This window comes from Cimex lectularius, unplaced genomic scaffold, assembly GCF_000648675.2.
Source record: "Cimex lectularius strain Harlan isolate CLEC.00 unplaced genomic scaffold, Clec_2.1 scaffold35, whole genome shotgun sequence".
In the NCBI taxonomy this organism is placed as follows: Eukaryota; Metazoa; Arthropoda; class Insecta; order Hemiptera; family Cimicidae; genus Cimex; species Cimex lectularius.
Genome location: NW_019392746.1, coordinates 1630810 through 1653324, shown reverse-complemented (window position 1 = coordinate 1653324; position 22515 = coordinate 1630810). Strand labels below are relative to the sequence as shown.

Genomic DNA, 22515 nt, shown 5'->3' with positions numbered 1-22515 from the left:
CTAATAAGCGGTCAAGTTGTTTTGCTGGCCTCTGTAGGCTACTCCTATCTTAGTTAAAATATCGCTATTTACACTATTTTATTTCCTAACCATCGCTGGTGGAACAAACGAGAAAATCCGACAATTCCAAGAGTCCGATACTTGTCTCAAACAAGGTACCTAATGTACCCAGGTTTATTTTAACCGGGGGGTCTCACCATTGACACAAGCCCCTCAGATCGATATCTGTCGGGGTGAGCAAGGTAAACAGTGGATATGAGCGGGGGGACCCAAACACTCTTGATGAGCCGGCCTCATTTGAACAATATCGCTGGGGAAACTCATCTTCTCTTGCTCCTCAAACAATATACAGCCGGAGATCAACAAGGGCATGATGTTAATCAAAAGGGGATGAAATTACAATTCGTGAAGGGTCTTGGGGGGGAAAAAATCCGAATTACTAAGGTTTGTTGATATTACACTCCAGTGTGTCTCTTCCGTTCATTAAAAGTTGTGTTTTTGTCCATTAGGGATCCGCCTGTACTGAGGGCATACAACAAGACAGATGTAATATTAAGGCTGCCGCAGGGTAAAAAACTGAAGGACATAAAGTGGCTCTCAGTGTGGTGCAGGAGGTTCACGGTAAGTCCTACTTCTTTCATACCTACCCTTAACATTAAGACCATGAAGGTTAATTCTATTTAGTTAATTTTGGAGAGTAGTATAAAATATATACTTCCAGGTAGATTAAAATGCAGAGAGTGAGTAAATAAATGAGAGAGAGAGAGAGAGAGAGAGAGAGAGAGAGAGAGAGAGAGAGAGAGAGAGAGAGAGAGGAGGTGGTGGTGAGTTATAGCGTTATGAAGTGATTGTGGGCGTGAGTGAGCAATAGAGGATAGAGTGACAGTTTTCTGCCGACCGTGTTTATTAAGCCTANGAGAGAGAGAGAGAGAGAGAGAGAGAGAGAGAGAGAGAGAGAGAGAGAGAGAGAGAGAGAGAGAGAGAGAGAGAGTGAGGAGGTGGTGGTGAGTTATAGCGTTATGAAGTGATTGTGGGCGTGAGTGAGCAATAGAGGATAGAGTGACAGTTTTCTGCCGACCGTGTTTATTAAACCTAACGTGTGTAACTATGCTGTTGGCGAAAGGTGTGCAATTGAGTAGGGGGTGCATCGGATGGGGTCGTAGACGCCTCTCATCTCCATCCAGAATTTAGCGAGTCCCTCGGTTCTCCCAATTAAATGCCATCACACCCGCCCAACATTATCGCTCCATTACATATCGACCGGTGTACACTGCACTGTCGGAATGTATGCTAAAGAGAACCCTTTGTCAAACCGTTGATACTTTTTTTTTTGCATTGGTAAAAACAGATTTTCTTCAAATTTCCATGCAGAAATTTTAAAAAATATTTATAAAGGAATAGTCGTATAATTGTTAACAACAGAAAAGCAGAAGGCGTCGTCTGTGGCCGCAACGGTTTAGGCGTTTACACGGCGCTCATCACTGTAAGGTAAAGGTCCCGGGTTCGAATCCAGCGGCAATACTTACAAATGGGGTTTTTTTTTAAAACACCTGAGGGTTTATATGACCTCTGCTGTGACGAACCCTCGTAAAAAAAAGTAAATCTTTCGCTTTTCATTGAATCGTATTATACCCTATGCTTAGGAGTCCTATGGTTCCTAACTCAGTTTAAATTATAAGATGTTACGGTCGAAACTTCGGCCGACAACAGTTGGTCCCGTCGCTCAGTTGAGAAGGGGGTGGGTGAAGGAGAAAGGTCGGGAATTGTTGAATTACTTCGGTATTTTTGGGATGGATAAATACCGAAACCCGAGGAAAAGAAAAGAAATAGAGGTAAAGAAAGGAAAGGAGAGAAGAATGAAACCAAAGGGAAAAACATATTAACGGAGTTTGGAATTGAACCCCCAACTTTCGAGGCCCAAGTCGCCAAGCCAAAGGCGCCGACTGAGCTCGCCGCATCCCACCGGCTCACCCGCCTTACGCCTGGGATTGCCAACGGGTTAAATCCATTCTCCGGACAGATAGAGATAGACATAAAGAAAGATAAAGAACAATAATAAAGAAAAAACAAAGAACCAAGAAATATGCAAAAATGTAATAAGATTTTGCAAGACGTTTAGTCATTCTGATGTCTACAGGTTTGAGGTAATTTTCTCCGATGAAACATAGTCAACCTTGACCGACCAGAATGTTGGGCTACTAGCATGACTTCATGTCTTAAGAAAGCACAATCCTATTCCTAGCGCCAACAGAGGATAGGTTATTTCTTTCAATGGTCCATCCCGTTTCGTTTTGTTTAACGAGTGAAATCAACAGTTTCCTTAAAAAAAAAAACCTCTTGCCGTAGGGTAGAACAAAGGTTTTTTTAATACCAAGGGAAAGCGAATTTTTAGTAATGGATACTTAATGTTTAAGAAAGCATTCTTAGAGCATCGATGGCTTGAAAATTGCTGAAGAGTGGCATGGCATTGAAGCCTCCCGAAAGTTTTCGAAACTTGAAAGTATGAAGGACCGAGTATTTAACGTCATTGGACAGCCTCACGATTTACGCCAAAATATTAAGTGGTTCTTAACATTTCTTAAGTTCATTCAAATTAAAGTTTGTTAACGGTTCGTTCTATTGCTCTTAAGTAAAATTTCAAGGTCACGTCTTGCTGATTATGTGTTTTGTATCCAATTATTTTAACTTCTACAAATCAAGTGGGGAAAAGGCTAATTGAATTGTTTTTACGGCAATAACAGTCAACCGACGACTCCAAATCGCCTTCTTCAGACTTGCCTGGTCCCTGTGATAGCAATAGATAATTCACGGTAACGTCTGCTGAAGAAGAAAAAAGTCGTCGATCGGAAGCATCGATACTACTGCACTGTATTTGCACCTGACACTATAATTCAACTAGTCAACTGACAATAGTAAAATATAAGTATTATTTGGAGATCGTGAAATGCGGTCTGGTGTGAGATCTCACGATCTCTGAGGTGTCGAAATAGCACAGGGCAAACAATTCGACGAAATAGTTAATGTGTATAGTTTACAATTCTCTACTGATAGTTCTCGTGGGGCAGTACACAAGATGTCACTGAATGCTTGAGTAACTAAAACAACTAATGTATAATTTTTGCGACTCCTCTAAAAAATCAACCTGAGCCAATTTGAGAAAAGCATTTTCTGCATGATTGATTGCAATTTATAACCTGCACTTTTCTATCAAAGTTTCAGGAATTTGTTTGAAAAATAGGCTCTGATCATGATCTTTATACTATGAGTAAATCTTATTCATTGCAAGCGAAATAACTTTTTTTTTATCAAACTCTGCTAATAGTTCTAATAGTTTTTCTGGACGATTTTTGTTTCTTTAATAAAATTCAGAATTATTCGCAGGATTATGTTACTGCGATCTCCGTTGCTCAGAAATGATGTTTTTCAAAGAACCATCGCTGTTTTTTAATAGTTGCAAGTTACGTAGTATATTCTCTGTTGTATAGGTGAGCTAAACTTGAACCGAAGGTACTCACGGGTGATTTCGTTCAATTTTAGTTGACTCTGTTTAACTGAAGGCTCTCACGACAAATATTTCGAATGGCACAAAATCCAACCCATCAAACTAAGCCCGTATAACACTCCTTTTCTGTGCATAATTATCGGTCGAAATAATTAAATGGTCCGGAAGAAAATAATCGTTTAAAATCAAGTCTAAGTTTTGCAATCGGGTGCCAAAGAAGCATTTATTTCCATCCTTTTGAAACTATTTATTATTGTATTTTAATTTATTTATTCATTTTTTACTGGAAACGATTGAAACAAATTTTTTTTTAGTGACTAGTACCTGTGTGCGAGCCAGGGCGACCTAACTCAATTGAGGATAATCCCTCACTCTCCGAAACTCTAAATTTTCTCTAGAATCAGCTAAATATCAATTTTTCCCAGATTGCAATCCATCAACATCTCACATATAAAAAAAGTAAAATTCATCCTTATAATTCCTTAACACTTACCAGCCCACAACACTTGTAAGACAATTAATGTATACATATGTTTAAATAAATGACAATAAGGCGATATTTTGAAATTAATTATAATTGTACAAGAATAGAAGGAATTAAATTTAGATTTGATACAAACGAAATAAATCAAATATAAAATAAGTTTACAGTTTTAATAAAAACAAAGAGAAAAAAAAGAAAAAACATAAATTGTCTAAAGCGAAAAACTCACGGGTGAGGTCAGCGAGTGGAGCGGCGAGTCACAAACAAATGCGGAGAAATCGACACGTACAAAAAAACGTTCGCGAATAAATTGCGGATGTACTTGTACACAAAGTCTTTAAGCTTGCGGCTTGCGGGAACTGCTTCGAACATGTGCGGTAGCGAAGAAGAGTCTCTGGACCTCGTCGTCCAGCGCGTCTCCAACAACAAAAACCCGTCACTTCACCGCCTTTTAGGTGCGCGACGTACAGATCACAAAAATTTAACTTAACAACAATAATTACATGTAACTTATACTAATTATTTTTAAAACAAAAAATATACAATATATACAAAATATAGTATGCTTGAACGTACCGCCCACCAATTTTTGACCCACAAAAGTTCTAGGCTGATAAGCATTGCCTATAAATGGGGTTTGGCGGGAGTAAAGGTGCGAGGGCAGAGGTGCGTTAGTTAGACGACCGCCCACCCTAAGAACTCCCCTTGAATCTATAAATGAAGCGAGTGTTTTCAAATCGGAGTGAGTTTTTGGTGTTAGTGGGCATAAAGACAGGGGGATGGGTTTCGTTGTTCTGAGTGTTTACGAATACTATATCCTCTTTCATTAGCGGGAATTCTGCAGTTATGAGTGAAACGTAAGACATATGCTATGATTCTGATCAATTTGTAAACATACCTGTTAGAGTTTTTAATTATTTTCTGTTGAGTAGAATTTCTGGTTGTGAAGATTGAAATGCTAGCGTAGCTCAATTCATGGGCAATATTTACTTCTGCCAGCGAAACTTTTTAATCCTAGGCTGTTTTTTTCCTTTTGGAGTTGTAGGACATTACCGCCTTTTGCACCTAAACTTTCATCTGTTGTGTCCGTGCTTTGCTAAAGTACAGAAGCCTTCTCAGAGGGATGGTATCAAGGTCTTAATTGCCCAGGAATGACGATCCTAGGTATCCTAGGATTTTTAAGTGGTAGTTTACTATAACATACAGCTGTGTATGTTGTGTAGGGTGTATTGTGTATGTGTATGTGATAGGGTGCTTACTTCTTTCCTGTAGAGTAGGATTTCTTTTTTTTTCACATAGGATTCCTTTTGCGATTTAGTCATTGTGCTTGCCTCAAGCCTGGCGTACGTTCCCAGTATTTATGTTTTCTCGTAACCCAAGATTCTAGTTATTTTTAATGTGACTGTAATTTATGCCACACACAGAATTTGAGCTATGTGCTGTTCCGACGTTATCTTTTAGCTAGGGTATCTGCTGTCTCTTTATCTGAATATTCCTCATGATCTGGAACCAAGTGGTGCCAATTCTACCTACCACGTTCTTATGAAAAGATTGAAATGTAAATAGCTCAAAAGGGTTGAACACGTTTTAAAATTAAAAATTATTCTCACATCGGCCTGGATGTTTCAATGTTCAAGAATTACCTATGCAACCCGGAATAAATAAAAATAAAAAACAGCAAAAAACAAGTAAATAATCAAATTATTTAAATCTTGTTATGTTTACATGTGTATTGAGAGAGTTTCGTATCAAACATCGAAACTCTCTTTCAAATCAGCGTAGCCAACTACACGCCAAACATTCTCAACTCCTGTAATACATCTGGATTATTTTGTGTTTTAAAAAGAACCAATGAGGAAATCTTAGTTTCCTTTGGAGACTGACTTCCGAGGGGGAGGGTGTGCGTGGGCAATGTAGCGTAGAAAAGGCGACGTCCGAAAGCCAGTGCATTAGTCAGTTTCTAACGCCACCCCTTAAAATCACCCCAGGCACGGCTCGAACACCCTTTTATCGGTCGAAAAAAAAGTCTGCCGCGTAGTCAACAGGTTCTGTTCGGTACTTCTTTACGGTTAATGTTTGATTCCCGAATAAAAATGGCCTTCGGTCAACTGTCCGTTACAATCAAACGACGCTAACTTATTGATTACGACATAAAACGACAGACTAAATCAAGAATTTATATTGAATTTACTACATTTAATCTTAAATTATCTTACTGGAACTTTGTCGAAATTTGTCTAGAAATTGCCGGATTTCGTGCAAGAATTTTAACACCACTAAACACCACAAATAAAATATGATCTAAATCAAACTGTTCTTTGGGTTTCTTTTTGCATAACAATCTCTTCCAAGGATTAGTAACAACTAAAGCTAACAAGCTAAGTAACAAAAAAATATGTTTTCAATATTTTATTTTGTAAAATCCATTTTAGAAAAACCCAGCTTACATAAGAGCGCACAAATACTTTAAATTTCTTTCTACCCCTGGCAAATCCGTACGCTTTGTAACTAAAAAATCGATCGTGGGTCCAAGACTACAAAGACAAATCAAACTTCTTGGCATCCCATTAAAAGTCCACTTCTACTCTTCATCCAGATATAAATGAAACACCTCTTTCACACCGAGTAATTCATATCCTTGGTATACCACACTTTTCCTCTTAAAACCATTCTTAATTACATTCCCAAGTGTTTAACCACTTTCCTCTTTTATGGAATATAGTTGATTATTCGTTTTATGAGGAACCTCATTCAAAAAATTAACATTGGCTGAGAGAGCTTCGACAGAAATACCTCTAGCAGTTGCAAACATTTCCGTAAACCGTTTCAGCCAGGTTTATGTAAAAATGTCCTGAGCTTTAAGCTACTGTAGGTAATAGGTACCTATTCCAGTCAGGCACATATACAAAAATTGACGTTGCTTGGTTACAATGCGGATTTTTCATAGTTGAAAAGTCATAATCTTTATGTTTCATCAACCTTTCTTACAAGAAGGTACTCTTGGTTAGCTTTCTCAAATGGTTGAAGGTACTTCATAGGACCCTTTGGACAGTTTTTCTGGGAATTCTAGCAGAACCTGTATTTAAATCCAACACTTAAACAAATTTGAGATTTAAAAATGGTACTACTTAAAATATGCAAACCAACGGAACATTAGAAAAAAGCTTTACTGAAAAACCAACAAAGAAGAGACAATCATAAACATAAGTGGGAAATTATATCTGTTTTTTATTTACGTCTAATCCTTTAAAAAGGGGCCAAATATGATGAATGAAGGATTGTCTAAGAGATATTGTACGTATAAAAATTAACTGTCCTGAGCTGTCTGAGCTTTAAGAGTACTACAAGTGGAATAACATTCTATTAAATCCAGCTAGAAAATATAAAAATTGATATCATTTGGTTATAATGCGGATATTTCGTCGTTGACAAATCGTAATCTTTCTGTTTGAACAACCTTTTTGAATTTTGTCTAAATTCGTCCATTAATTTGCGTAGTCTTGCAAGCAAGTTATTTTATGTGATTGGTTGTTGGTAGCTCCATAGCTAAGCTCAAGTAAGGCAGTCGAGACAAGTATGGTATAATTAGGACATACCTTGTCAAGTATGGTACAACAAAACCAGACATCTCGCTGACGATGAGTTGGAACAATGACCTTGTGTTTAATCAACGATCTCGACTTTTACTGAATAGGCCATACTTGGTTAATAAATGAACAGTCATGTGCTCTAGGCGCACTGCAAGTGAATGGGAACAAATTCATGTGGGGCTCATCATAAACCTGGCCAGTCACTGGTGATGAATTTGATCATGATCAAATCTTTGGGTTCAATCAATTACCTGGATATTTAACCAATAAGCAGCTTCAAAAGTTTACTACTGGCTTTGCTCTGAGCAACCTGAGTACTGCAGGTAGAATAAAAGCATAGCCAGGTATGGCATAGCATAAAACAGATATCACGCTGGTGTTGGATTTAATCATGTTCAAATACTTCTTTGAATTTTTATTTTATTTATTTACAGTCCAAACAGGTCAGGTTTTTAAGGTTTTTACCCAAGCATAGGACAGTCAAACAACACTTCAATCATTAAAATATAACTAATAAAAAAAGGATATAAAAATAAAGAATAAAGAAGGGCCAACACTTTTAATAAACAAATCAACATTATAAATAGATGAATAAGTAGCACAATAACAGTATTAAATAAACTCTCATTTACATTTTAAAGCTCGTTTTATATTGTTTTTAAGAGAAGGGATCCGCACTGATACCGAATTTATGTATATTATGCTTTGGAGCTTGAAGAATCTTACCCGTATTTGGTCCTGTGCCGTGAAGTACCAAATAATTCATGGGGTCCGAAGTTGACGCCGGGGAACTCTAAAGCCAATGTATATCTCCAGAGAGTAAATGACATTGTCTTTCTTGTCTTATATTCAGGTTACTCAGAGCAAAGCCAGTAGTAAATTTTTGAAGCTACTTATTGGTTAAAGAACCAGGAAGTTGATGGCACGCAAAGATTTGATCATGGGCAAATCAAATCACCAGTGACTGACCAGGTTTATGTTGAACCACACTTGACTTTGTTCCTATTCACTTGCAGTGTGCCTAGATTTTCCACAGAAACATAACGGAAGCCAAAACTTTTCTATCCGCCAGAGAATCCAGGCCTACTGGAGCAAGCCTGGCTTCATAGGGGCAATGGGGCACTTCCTGTGATTGCATATCTTGTAAAAAAGGTATTTCATGGCCTTTCTCTGTACCCTTTCTATCATGTAAGACCCATCTAAAGAACCCGGCGACCAAACAACACTGGCATACTCTAGGTGACTGTGCGCCATTGATTGATAAAGTAATTTTATATCGTGATCAAATCCTTCTTTGAATTTTATCGAATAAGTCACACTTGGTTCATAAATTGATAGTCTCAGGCTCCAGGGGTACTGTACGTACTGTAGGAAACATCCGAGCATGTTGCAAAATACAAAAAGCGATGTCGCTTGGTGACGAATCGGATTGACTCAACGTAGAAAAGCCGATTTTGGCTTTGTTGTCAGATAGTCCGTTTTCCAGGTGAAGGCGGTCGTCGTGGCAACGGGACGGGGCAAAAGGGTGTAAGCCCTGTGTCTTCTCTCCCCGCAGGACGATCAGGAGACAAAGAAGCCACCCTTGCGTGCGAGGGGCGAGTCGGAGGATGAAAACGGAAGCGTGAGCCGTAACGGGGCCGTGTAAAAACCGTGGTGACACGACCACCGACCCCCATTTAAATTAGCCGAGCGTGCTTCAGTGATACCCTCGTGCGACTATAGTCAATCACACCCCGCCGTGAATCATGCGCGCTCAGCCCGGTCAATTTATTCATACCCCTTCTATTGCAATCAATTGTCCATAAAACGTAAAACCGTACTCTTGTCAAACCCTCCTTTTACATTTATGTACGCTCGGATACTATCGCGCGTTATTGGTGGAACACGTGGAGTGAGAATACTCAAAAATTTATTATTTAAAACTCCTAGATTGTATTGAGCCAGTTAGTGTTATTTCATGTTATTAGTCATTAAAACCCTCAATTTATCAATCCAAGCTCTATCTAATCTATAACGTTTTCAATTTGAGAAATACTCATTTCTATCCCCATGTTATAGAAATTAAAACATTAATTTAATATAGAATTGAAAAAGGCAAAAAGGAGGGAAAATTCAAAAGGTGCGGTTGAAATAAGAAGTTAATGTCTGAGCGGATCGAGGTCACGATAGCTCAAGTGGTAGAGCAGCGGCGTATCAAGCCGAAGATCGTGGGTTCGAATCCCGCTCGTGCCATTGACTTTTTTATCTCGACTAAAAACCTTAATTAATTGTAATATATTAATTGATCAAGCGGACCGCGAAATTAGTGAATTTAATAGAATTGAAAGTTTAAGAACTTTCATGGTCAGATTAATCATTTTTTAACATTTCATCCAAACTAATATATAAAAAAAAGTGAAACTCGGCAAAATGATCTTTTGGCAAATGGATGATCAACCTTGAAACATGGAGGGAAGAAGCATCGTTCACGTTTTTTATTTTACCAGATCAGCTTTTTATAAGCAAATTTTCCTTTAAAAATATGCAATTTTTGGCTAACTAATTCTTCAAATCACCAATTTTGAGAGTGTTTTGAAATTTTACAACCTTATCCGACCACAGTCCTAATCTTCTGTTATCATATCACAAGTATTTGAATCCATCATCAATATGACTTTTCATCGTCGAAATATTATCATTCCTGAGCAAAATATTTTCCGCAGCAGGTGATTCTACCGTCACAGATCGGTTAAGACTCCAGTATTCAACTATAGCCATTTAATAAAGGCTAAGTTGCCTGTATCTATACATATTCTCGTAGGACTTTGACACAGTCAACCATGCTCATGGTAAATGGTGGTTCATAACAAACTTCCAAAACAGTTGAATAATTATCCTACCGGTAGATCTCAAATAGTAAGTGTTACGGCCAATGCCATGTAAGAAAAAAATAATAATTTAAAAAAAATGAAACGTTAATAAAATAAATTTAAGAAAATTCTAAATTAAAATAAATGAAGGGAGAAATTCATGGGGGACTTACCACCTTCCTTCAGATGCAGGCTGCAAGAAGTGCTCGGGCCCGATTACTCTGACTTCGTCGCAGAATATCCGATGAATTCAGGTGGAAGAGATCGATGCAGCAGCACAGAGGGTTTTTCGTGGTCGCGTGATTAAAGACTTTTTTATTAATACGGGAGAAAAAGGCATGAGAAAAGAGAGACGTGAGGACCTTTCTATCATAGGAGTAGAACAGGACTGGGTTTGCAAGGAGCGTGGGAGTAGGATTAGGGATTACAATAATCCAATAAAAAGTATATTTAAAAATGAGATGGCTGGCGCCAACATTAAGTAATCAAAAAAGTCCATGCGATTTTTGCGTTATCACGTGTTATTAAAAGGTAATGCGTCAGTTCATAAAGAAAAATTCTCTTTGAGTCGAACAGTTCTCTGTAAATTTTAAAATAGTTTCTTTCTCATGGCTTCAAAACCACAATTGTACGTAGTACTTACGTAAATAAGTGAGTGGTACAAAATGTTTGCTTTTGGGAATGAGGGGATTGAGGTTGAACCCCCATCTGGCAGATAGTCGGTCTTGAAGACGACGTATTAGGAAAGCTATCGAACTTGAATGGAGTCAAACATGACAGAAGCTTGCCAAAGAGTTCTACGTTAGAATATTTAACCATTCCGCTCTAACTTACATCGACTTGGGACATCGACAGATGGTAATAAGCTTCAGAGCCTAAACATTTGCCTTTCATTCCTTTCACGGCACAAAGTAAAGAGGTGTTTTGGCTGGATTGTCACATGGTATGAAAATTGGATCCTGCACTGTAACACCAGCAAGTCATACCATTGGCTGTCACCAAATGACCCTGCTATATTGACCCGAGACTAGTGCACTACGAACTCCTGCCACTTGGCCAGGCCATCACCGCAGAAATCTTCTCAGGCCAACTGCAACGAGTGTCTCGTGCCTTTGCACCCGAAACCACCTGAACATAAAAGGTGTAATTTTTAACCAGGACAACGCGAGAACTCGTACTACCAGAACAACACAGGAGGTGATAATGAAGTTTGGTTGGGAAGTCTTATCACACCTTCCGTACAATCCAGACCTGGCCCCATTTGACTTTGATCTTTTCTTAGCAATATACAATCATATGCCTAATCGGAGGTTAATTACCAACAGCTGGAAAATGAGCTGACATTATTTTTAAGTTTTAGGGCCCAAACCTTTGTAGGAAGGCCATAACTGGGCTAGTAACTGTTTGGGAGAAGGTTATAGCTGCCGATGAAGACTATTCCCCGACTAAAATAATTCTAAACTATTTTTAATTGTGGCCCTTTTTAAACCCTTTTAATCTGCAGGAAGATTTCTGGTTACCTGGTAATTAATCCTATAAATTGATAGTAATTTCGGTCACCGATATTTCCGCATTTAGCACTTGTTTTTAATATAGATATCTATGATATCTACAGGTGACCTAAAATTCATTAATTCAGAGAGCCTTTCAATGATATACTCTTCATGCCTTAAGCCAGTGTTGTTCTCAAAATAATTTGGACTTGAATTTTTCCAAGTGCTTCACAGTTACCTATTCTTCTCCATACTTAAAAAAAATTAAGTAAAATCTAAGTTCTTTCTCTCTCTGTATTAGAACTTATGTTTTATTGGATGAAAAGTTGACCTTCGGTGATCATACCTCTTTCATAAAACACATATTTTTAAAATCCGTAGGAAGAGGATTTCTTCAACATCCACTATCATTCTCTACTAAGTCTCTCTCACTCTCTAAGTCATTAGTAAACTATTAACATAATTTATAAATAAAAAATATATAAATATAATACACCAAAATTCAGAACCCATTTTATATTCCCACCCTTTCATCGCGCAAAGAATATTTCAGTATTTTTTCCCTCCATCGGCATTTTCTTGCACAAGCAGATTCCTATCTTCTCTTTCTAGTTTTACTGAAACCATTCACTCATTACATTCGAAATTCACCCAACTTCAATATTCCTTTCGAAGAATACCGCATAAATAAATAATGTTTGACACGCCAAAATCCAGACAAAACACTTGATTCCTAACTTTAACAGATTTGAAGCACTTTTACACTAAGAAATCCCATGGAACCAGCCGATGTACAAAATCGGTTTTAGTTTAATTGTAAAAATTATTTAAAAAAGAATTTTTCGGTCCATCTTAATCAGTTTTATTCTCTGAAATATTCTTCGTGGGTTTTTCAAAATAATTCAAGGTTGGTCTGCTCCTTGTTAAAAGATTAAGTATTTAAGACTGAAAGTCACCGACTTGCGTTGGATTTAAGTAGAACCCTAAATTCAATGTACAATAATGTGTATCGATCTATTTCCTGCTATGGTGGAATTGAAGATTATTTTAAATATAAAACTAGGCGTATCTAGCCGAAGATCGTTGGTTCGAATCCCGCTCGTGACACTGACATTTTTATCTCAACTAAAAACCTTAAGTAATTGAAAGATTGGTAAGCGGACCTCGAAAATTAGTGAACTTATATAAATTATTTACAGCAGTGGCCGTATATAGTACAACCCAGTGCAGTCGGAAAAAAAAACATTGACATCAAATGATTTAAAGAGGATCATTTTCAAACCAGATGCTTCAATGTTTGGCTATTAATTTTAAACAATATATATATATATATATTCAGAAATTACAATTGTACGAAATCTGCCCAATAAATGGAACCTAATTATATTATCCGTGCCTAATCATAGCTGACGAACTTCAATTTGTTAAAAGCTCTACCACTTGAGCTATCTTGACCTCGATCCACTCGGACACTAACGACGGTGGGGTTGAGATGGGAACTTAGTGTCCGAGTGGATCGAGGTCACGATAGCTCTAGTGGTAGAGCAGCGGCGTATTTAGCCGAAGATCGTGGGTACGAATCCCGCTCGTGACACTGAGTTTTTTATCTCAACTAAAACCCTTAATTAAATGAAATTTATATAATTTTTTGGACATGCAATATTTTAGCGTGTGGTAAACGATAATATTACATAGTGCCCATATAAAGTTTTTTTTATTGCTATGAAGTGACTTTATTTTGTAAAATGTGTGGTGATCGATAATTATTCAGAAATCGTGAGATGCGGTCTGGTGTGATGTAGGTTTCAGAAAAACATTTTCTGTTTCGTGCCAACGTTTCGATCTTTATTGAGATCATCTTCAGGGCACATAGTGTTGGTCTTCTGTGTAATTGTGCCATTCTTGCGTGTCGTTTTGAGAGTGCTCACACACGCAAGAATGGCACAATTACACAGAAGACAAACACTTTGAGCCCTGAAGATGATCTCAATAAAGATCGAAACGATGGCACGATAAAGAAAATGTTTTTCTGAAACCTACATCACACCAGACCGCATCTCACGATTTCTTAATAATTAATTTATTTTGTAATATTTTCAAATTGTATATCTAATTATATGTAATTCTTCTGTTTAAAGTAGCATGACCTGTATTTTTAAAAACAATTTTTTAAACAAATAAATATTTCTTCTTCTTCTTCTTTAATAAGATCTAAGGTTAAAAATTGAATGTTACTATATCTTAAATAATTGCAGTAAACTACTTGAAATATTTCATTTTTTCTAAATTTACTTGAAAGTGAAATTATCTTTCAGAAGTAAAGTAAAATAAAGTTATATGTTACTAAAGTTACTGCATCTGTTTTCCATTAGGACATGACCCTTTAAAATAAAATCGTCAGAAACGTGAAAGAAACGCATTAAGTACATGGAGTACTTTTCCCACTGGTTCTAGTCTCTAAAACGAAGACTTATGCTTCAGGAAGAATGCAAATACACTATAAGCCGGTGGTAAAGTCTTTAAGTTAAAAAAAATCTCGATAATTTTTTACTATTCTGCTTCAAAACGACAAGAAGTTATATGAAGGAAATTTCTCAAAACAATTATACAAAAATTGGAATTTATATTATATTTATAAATGCTAGTAATAAGTCCTTGAAAAAGGTGATATAACGGTTCGTCTAGCGATATAATTTTTGATTAGTGTATTTGGAAAGTTATTGACTTTTCCGAACGGAAAACATGGAACCGTCCTGCCCCTGTAAATAAACGCTATACCATTGCGCAACACCTGACCGCCAGGCGTTAGGCATTTTTCTGTTTTGCTCTTCTTCCAGAAGATACAGGTTTTAATTAGTGTTTTCTTTTCTTCGCTTTTTGTTTTATAAATTGACACATGTTTATAAACGTTTTTTCGTTTATTGAAAATTGAATTCTGTCTTTATATTTATTTATTTTTTATCATATGGTTTCAACTACATACGAAATTGCATAGTGTATTTTATAAATTTATGGGCTAATAATTCATCCTATATTCTCGGGCGGAAATAAAATAATTCAGTTTTTTTATGCTACAGTTGTATAAAATTTTCTGTTCAAATGCTCCTCCCACATTATTTTATTAAGGGGAAAGAAGTCATAACTAATCTGCGTAAATTATCTAACAGACTTCTAAAATATGATTCAGCTTTCGTACTTTCGAGACGGCTTCTCGCCGTTAAAAAGCATACCGGGGATTCTAGGTGTAGTTCGAGGCAGTCTGAGCCGTATCGAACCACCCCCAAGTCCCGCCCTCCAACGCCAAGGCGCATGCTGTACCCGGCTCGCTCCCTCCGCCACTCCGAAGCACGCTTTTGACTTACGAATATGCTTAAGTCCCCGGTCGGACTCTTGTCACGGCTTTTTCACTCCGTCCCTCAGGGAGAGAGGGGAGCAAAGTTTTTCTAAACTGGAACTGATATTTAAAATCTGAACATTCAAACGGCGAAGGCTTGAGCGACTTTCTCCCCGGTGAAATGGCGATTGTAATAATATTCTGTCTGAAACAGGATCTGAATTTACATCGCAGTTTTGGTCTATCTGACGCGATTTTTCGTATTACCATCTTGATTTTTTTGCTTGTAAACAGACATGGGCCTAGTAATCATCAGGTTCAGATAGTCGGTAACAAATACAAAACTAAAAAATAGAAGGCCTGCTACAAAATATAGAAAAAAGTCTAAACGCGTCAGGTAGACCAAAACTGCTGGAATAGGCAGACCAAAATCATTGGAAACGACCAAGCTATTTCAAAGTATGTGATTGGTTGAGGAACGAAAGCTTATAGGATTGGGATAAGACTTGATTTGCCAACCTACCCCAGAACTAAGGAAGACAACTTGAAGCAAATATTTTTATTATTTCTGTATAATCTTAAGAAGCTTTTTTGTCTAGAAATTTCGACCGAAGCAACAAATTTTGTGGTAGACCGAAGACGTATGACCACGAAAAGGCTATAAGTTTGCTTATCTTTCCCATTTTTAACTTTTCGAGAAATACGAGCATAGCTTGGAGGAAGTGTGTGGTGATTAGTGACCGTTAACCGATAATTATTCAGAAATCGTGAAATGCGGTATGGTGTGATGTAGGTTCAGAAAAACGTTTTCTTTATCGGGCCAACGTTTTGATCTTTATTGAGATTATCTTCAGAGCCTTCCGTTGTCTGCATGCACCTTGGAGGTTTCAGAAAAACATTTTCTTTATCGGGCCAACGTTTCGATCTTTATTGAGATCATCTTCAGGGCCTTGTATTGTCTGCATTTCAACAAAAAAGTTCTCTGGTTGATAGTTACGAGTTTCTTCTCATTGTTGGCGATGTCCTTCAGAATACTTTTTGCTTCGTGTCCATATGTAGTTGAAATTTGTTCATAGAATCCCATGTTCTTCGTTCTTCTCATGTAGAAATGTGTGGTGATTAGTAACCGTTAATCGATAATTATTCAGAAATCGTGAGATGCGGTCTGGTGTGATGAAGGTTTTAGAGAAACATTTTCTTTATCGTTTCGATCTTTATTGAGATCATCTTCAGGGCCTTCTGTTGTCTGCATGCACCATGGAGCAAGGTTCATTACTTGTGGTCTATAGTCTTTTGGCCTACTTTTGGACCATAGCGACAAATAATGTAGTTGGCTAAACACGAAGTTAAATAACGAAAAGTTATAGTAATTTCCTGTCATAACTTGAACTATTCAGAAACTAGGGCACAGGTTGTCGTAAGTCCCATTACTGGAGAGGCCACCTAAAGGACGATTTCAACCAGAGCATAAAGGTATGTTATCGGTTGACGAAGAATTTGGAAAAAGAAAAGGTATAGGATTTGTTTTTTTCCACCTTAAACTATTCGAATATTCGGGAATCACGAACATAGCCTGAAATAAGTATCGTTACTGTTCCTTTTTAATCTTAAAGAGTGTTTTGTTTTAATTTATTTGTTACCTATACAGAATTGTATACTATACAAATATGTACACATGAATGATAAATCACACAGCACAATACTAGCACTAATGCCAGCACTGCACCGGTAGAACACATGCTTTGAGGAGCCAGCCATTGCTGGCACTCATTATGTATGACTAGGAATCAAGGAGGTCCCGAGGCCATCGTCGGTTGAGGCGACGTGGTGGGTTGTCAGGATGGGAATGAGTGGATAGGGCTCGAGCAGTATGGTTAGGATGGTTCGAAAGTTTGGTATGGAAGGATGGTAAGGGATCTGGACTGGATTAGTTCGTTGGCAAAAGGAATGTTGAGGTCTTTGTGGATAGTGAGGTTAGTGACATAATAAGGTGCTTTGACAATTTGTCTAAGGACTTTCGATTGGAAGGACTGGATGCGCTGGATATTGGAAGGCTTGGCAGTGCCCCACAGTTCTACTCCGTATGTCCATATTGGTCTTAGTAAAGTCTTGTATAGCGTTAGTATTGTCTTAATTGTCAAAGTCGATTTCGGTCTTAAAAGTCTTCGTAGTGTGCACGTCTTGTATTAAGTTGCTGTTTTTTAAGTCTTGTGTGGGGAGTGTTTTGGTTTAAAAAAATAAAGAATTAGGAAAAGAATTAGCATTCTTTGCGAAAAATCGATCACAGCTGTGCATTGACTGTTCCCAGGCATCTTAGGAAAAATTTTGATCCGTAAAATTTGAATGTAGTAACAAAAAATTATGGTAGGTTAAAGAAGAAATTGGACGATAAGTAATTTCATAATTTGGCTGTCTAGCCTATTTCAAACTATTCGAGAAAAACGAGCACAGCTTGAAACTGTGTATTGACTGTTCCCTGGGAAATTGAACAAGATTTTGACCTGGAGATTTCAACCGGAGTAACAGAATGAAGTAGGCCAAAGAAAACAAAAGGTTATAGGATTTAGTCGTCTAGCTCACTTCGAACTATCCAGGAAATAGGAGCCCAGTTTAAAATAAGTACTATTACTGTTAAGGTGGTCTAAAGAAGTATTTTGGCCTTGGGATTTCGGCTGTAGCAAAGAAGGAGAACAACTTGCTGATTTCAAATTATTCTAGAAATGCATGCACAGTTAGGACCAAGGACTGTTTCAGTTTAATCGTAAAAGGTTTTGTGGACTAGGAATTTAACAACAACAAACGTGGTAGGCTATAGATGGTTTCAACGATAGGTTATATGATTTTAATGGCCTGAACTCATTGAACTATTAGCGAAATACGGGCAAATCTTGCATGGGGCACGTGCTATTAGCCCATTACGGTTTTCTGACATCTAAATGAGGATTTTGGTGTGAGGATTTTTACCAGAGCAACAAGGAATGTGGTAGCGCGAAGTAGAAGGGGCTCAATTAAACGTTAGTTAATTGGACTGAGGTTTGCTTTTCCCAAACTACTCTAGAGTCAGGAGGACAGTTTGAGCAAGTAAATTGAATGTTTTAAGCATCTTAAGGAGACGATTCGGCATCACTAAAGAATGTAGTATGCCAAAGAAGAAAATGAACAACGAAAAGACATAGGATTTGGTTGACTATTCAACTACGAAAACAGGTTGAAGCAATTGTATCCCTTTTTCTTCTGACATGGAAGGTCCATTTAAGCTTAGGGATTTTGACTTCAGCTCTAAAAAATTAGGTTAAAGAAGTTCTTAAACGAAATGTTAAACCCTTTAGGAATTATGATCTAAGATTCGAGCAAGTGTACTGACTGTCCCAGTCATTTTAAAGAGTACTTTCGTTTAAGAATTAAAGCGGAGAAATAAAGAATTTTTCTTATGCTACCGCAGAATTGCGGAATTGAATTTGATTGTCTTGGTATGGTATGGTAGAAAGGATACTGGGAAGCGGGGTTTGGATTCCCCAGGCACTGCAGCCTTCTGGCTTATTGTACCTTCCTAGTTCCTTAGTTCAATCAATAGACTGAATCCTTCTTTTTAGAAGTATCAGGTCATTGACTGTTGTTGCTGCAATTTGATTCCCTAAGTCTTTTCCGTACGTTAGGTTAAACCTCCATTGAGCTGTTGCTTCGCATTCGAAGATGATATGAGTGGCTGTTTCCTCCTCCTCATTACATAATCTGCAGATGGGATCATCGCTGTACATACCCATGTTGTGTAGATGTTTTCTCAGATACCAGTGACCGGTTAGTAGTCCCACCACTCCTCTGAGTTTTGCCCTCTCCAATTGCAGCAGTGTTTTTGCCAATCTTGGTGAGGGTTGTTTCATCATGTTTACTGTTTACTGTACCGCTAAAGTTTATCCACTTCTTCTTTTGTTTTGCTTGGATCCATTCTGCGATGGAGGATTCTATGTTTGTTTTTGTTATCCCAAGGATAGGTTCGGGGCCTATGTATGGTCTTGCAGATCCTCCTCTGGCCAGGTTGTCTGCTTCCTCGTTACCCAAAATTTCCCTGTGCCCTGGCACCCAAGATATCATCAGATTGTTGTGTTTTCCCAGTTTTGGAGATTTTGGATCCATTCACTGACTAGTTTTGATGTAATTCTTTTACATGCTAATGCTTTAATGGCTGCTTGGCTGTCTGATCTTATGAGGATTTTTTTGTCAGTGTAACCTCTTCTAAGATTTTCCAGGGCACAAGCATTGATGGCATGTATTTCCGCTTGAAAGACCGTAGTATACTTCCCTTATGAGTTTGATTGCTCATATTTTGGGCTTGTACGGAAAATGCCTGATCCGGATCCTTCGGTTGTTTTGGAGCGATTGTCTTTCCTATTTCAAACTAATCAGGATATACGATCACAGCATAGAGCTGTGTATTGACTGTTCCCATATATTAAGGCCAAACTATTCTGGAAATGCGTGCCCAATAGACCAAGTACATCACAATATCTGTTTTGATCTTAATTTCTGGAAATTAATGTTGTTTTGTATATTCAAAAACTTAATGTTATTTGGTGTTGTTAGTTTAAGGCGTTTTCTTTTCAGATAAAATTGCGAGAAAAACTAAAATATGAATTTTACGTTGAAATCTTTAATTTTTGACCAAAGTTGATTTGATTTTAGGACAATTTTACTAATGACGACATCGGCTTGTTGTAGGTGAACTTCGGCGAAGTGTTCATACCACCGAACTTAGTCGCTCCGAAGACGAGAGTGCTCCCGGAGTTCAAGAGGCTGGCTCATCGACTGCAATCGGGCAATATCACGATCCTCGACGCCAAGACTTTCTACATCCCGAATCTGCACTACGACGGTGCAGGTCCAGACGCCTATTTCTGGGTGGGAAACGGTCCTGAGCCTCACGACACCGGCACTAAAGTGCCCAGTGAAAAACGAACGTAAATCATTTCGAAAGAAAACTATACATCCATTCGTCTTCTTCTTATACATTTTGTTCTTCCAGAATCGAACCTCTGTCCGGCTATTACGGTAACGACATAGAAATAGTGCTTCCCGGAAATCTGACCGTCTACGACATAGACTGGCTCGCCGTCTGGTGTGTACAGTACAAACACAACTTCGGCCATGTATACATTCCAAAGGACCTGGACGTCCCACCGGCTCTGGGACAGACGAAAATAACTGTTAGTAACAAAGAAAAATGGCCAAAATCCTTTATTAGAATCGTTCACTTTTGAGATAGCCTTTGCTCATAACGATAAAACTATTTATTTCCAAATGTTTGCTATTAGTCTCTTATTTGTAATATTATTCAAGTATAATTATATTTACAGAAAATCGATAACGAATTTAATCTTTATGCGTTATTTTTTTGTATCGTCCATTTGGTATTTATATCGTCCTATCTAGCGTTCATTGCCTAGTTCAAATTGACTGACTAGCTGAGTTAGTTCTGGTTCACTCTAGATCTTTGATATATTAATTTCTCATGTTTTTCTGAGTCCCTCCAGTCAATTATGAGTTTTATGTTAAACAAGCCGTTTAGAAAGGCTTTTCTCTAATTTACATTTAGACAATAAAAATTAAAAATTACAAAAATTTGTGGGTGTTTCGGTCGATATTACGTGGACCAGAACACTCCATAGGTTTGTAGTTCTTTCCAATCTACCATGGTCGCCTTTTTTCGTTCATTGAATCACCATTTAAAATTTGGTCATCTTGCTTTGGGCCACAAACACATACAAAAGAAGAGATGTACAAACAATCTATCCAACTAATCATCACAATTGGAAAAAAACAATTCTATGTGAAGCATCTTCAAGACGAATTAGGCAAACAACTTGGACGTTAAGCCCTCCCGTGTGAGACCAAATACTTTAATTGACGATACAGTTTTAATATTTAGATCGAACGATTTATTCAATAATTTTGTACGATCTTTAGAAATATTAAACTTTTATTAACTTGAAGACGTGGTTAGGCATCCAAGACTACGATCCACGCCTAATGTCGTAAAATTTTCCTGAAATTTATTATTGTATCTTTAAATTTTAACGTTAAAACATTTTTAACTTTAAATATTAATCGTGGCTGTATTAATGGAAACACGAAAAATTTCAATAAATTTTCTAAGACCAGAAAAAACGAGGTTATCTCGTACTAAACAAGTTCCAACAAGTACATTATTCTTGTTTCCTTGTTTCCGGTATAACTTATTTCACTTCACTGAGGCTGACCTTTTGATTTTGACTTGGTAAATGAGAATAGGTGAGTAGGAATGACCTGATACAATCAATTGCAGGTTAAACATCTCGTAGACCTCAAAAAGAGTCGAAACTTCGTATTTGTCAGATATACATTTACGCATGTATTTAAGAAAACTTAAATGACGTTTCAGTAAAATAGAGACCTTTCTGATTAATTATAGATGAAACTGAAGTATCTGTACATTGGTAGTATTATTCGCTGGTTGCGTCCACCTTGAGTTTCAGTAAAATAGAGAGCTTTCTGATTAATTATAGATGAAACTGAAGTATCTGTACATTGGTAGTATTATTCGCTGGTTGCGTCCACCTTGAGTTTCTTTCCTTTTTGCCCATACGCAATAAAATTACAACCGGAGTTGTGTTAAGGTGCACTAAGGTGCATAAAATTATAAACAAACAATACGAGGTTTAATTAAAAATACTACAGTTTCAATTGTACGTGAGGTTTACTAATTATCACATTAGTCTGTTTAACCTGTGGCCGTTCTATCGTGCTAATTTTGATTTTGCTTTAAATCTTTAAAACTGCAGTTTCGATTTATTTTAGTTTGAAGGAACAAATGGTTTAAGTAAAGAAAAATTTCTTTATAACTCACTTTAATGTCAGATACTTTCGTCATGTTTGTCCAGCCTGAATTTCAACTCACTCTTTCTCTTTTATACTGCTGCCTTTCGGAACACAGCCAGCTTGGTGGTATTCCCCGGTAAGTGAAAATCATTCCTATCCGCTTTGCTTTTGCTTTGAAAAAGGATCATGGAGCCTCTTTGCCATTTTTCTGTACGAGATTTTGTCTTTTGCATTTGATTTCTTTTAAAAATTCGGGAAATATTTAGAAAATTCGATTATTCGAATAACTTGAAAGCACGTTTGAAATGGCATGGCTTCACGATAAGTAGGCCTAAGTTTGTTATCATAAAATAAAACAATTGTCAATTTTACCATATTCAAATTGACGTTATATTAAAAAATAAATTGAAT

General features: G+C 37.3%; 1 protein-coding gene across 2 annotated transcripts in view; it reads left to right on the top strand.

The window, feature by feature from the left end:
- LOC106669298 (protein Skeletor, isoforms B/C) overlaps positions 1-22515 on the top strand; it is a 100564-nt gene that overhangs the window by 72185 nt on the left and 5864 nt on the right. The window contains exons 4-7 of one of the 2 annotated variants that reach the window (XM_014398669.2): positions 510-621; positions 19969-20207; positions 20273-20453; positions 22220-22240. In XM_014398669.2, coding sequence (XP_014254155.1) covers positions 510-621; positions 19969-20207; positions 20273-20453; positions 22220-22240 — 553 coding nt within the window. The remainder of the gene's footprint in view (positions 1-509; positions 622-19968; positions 20208-20272; positions 20454-22219; positions 22241-22515) is intronic. The other variant, XM_014398670.2, reaches the window with a different exon arrangement.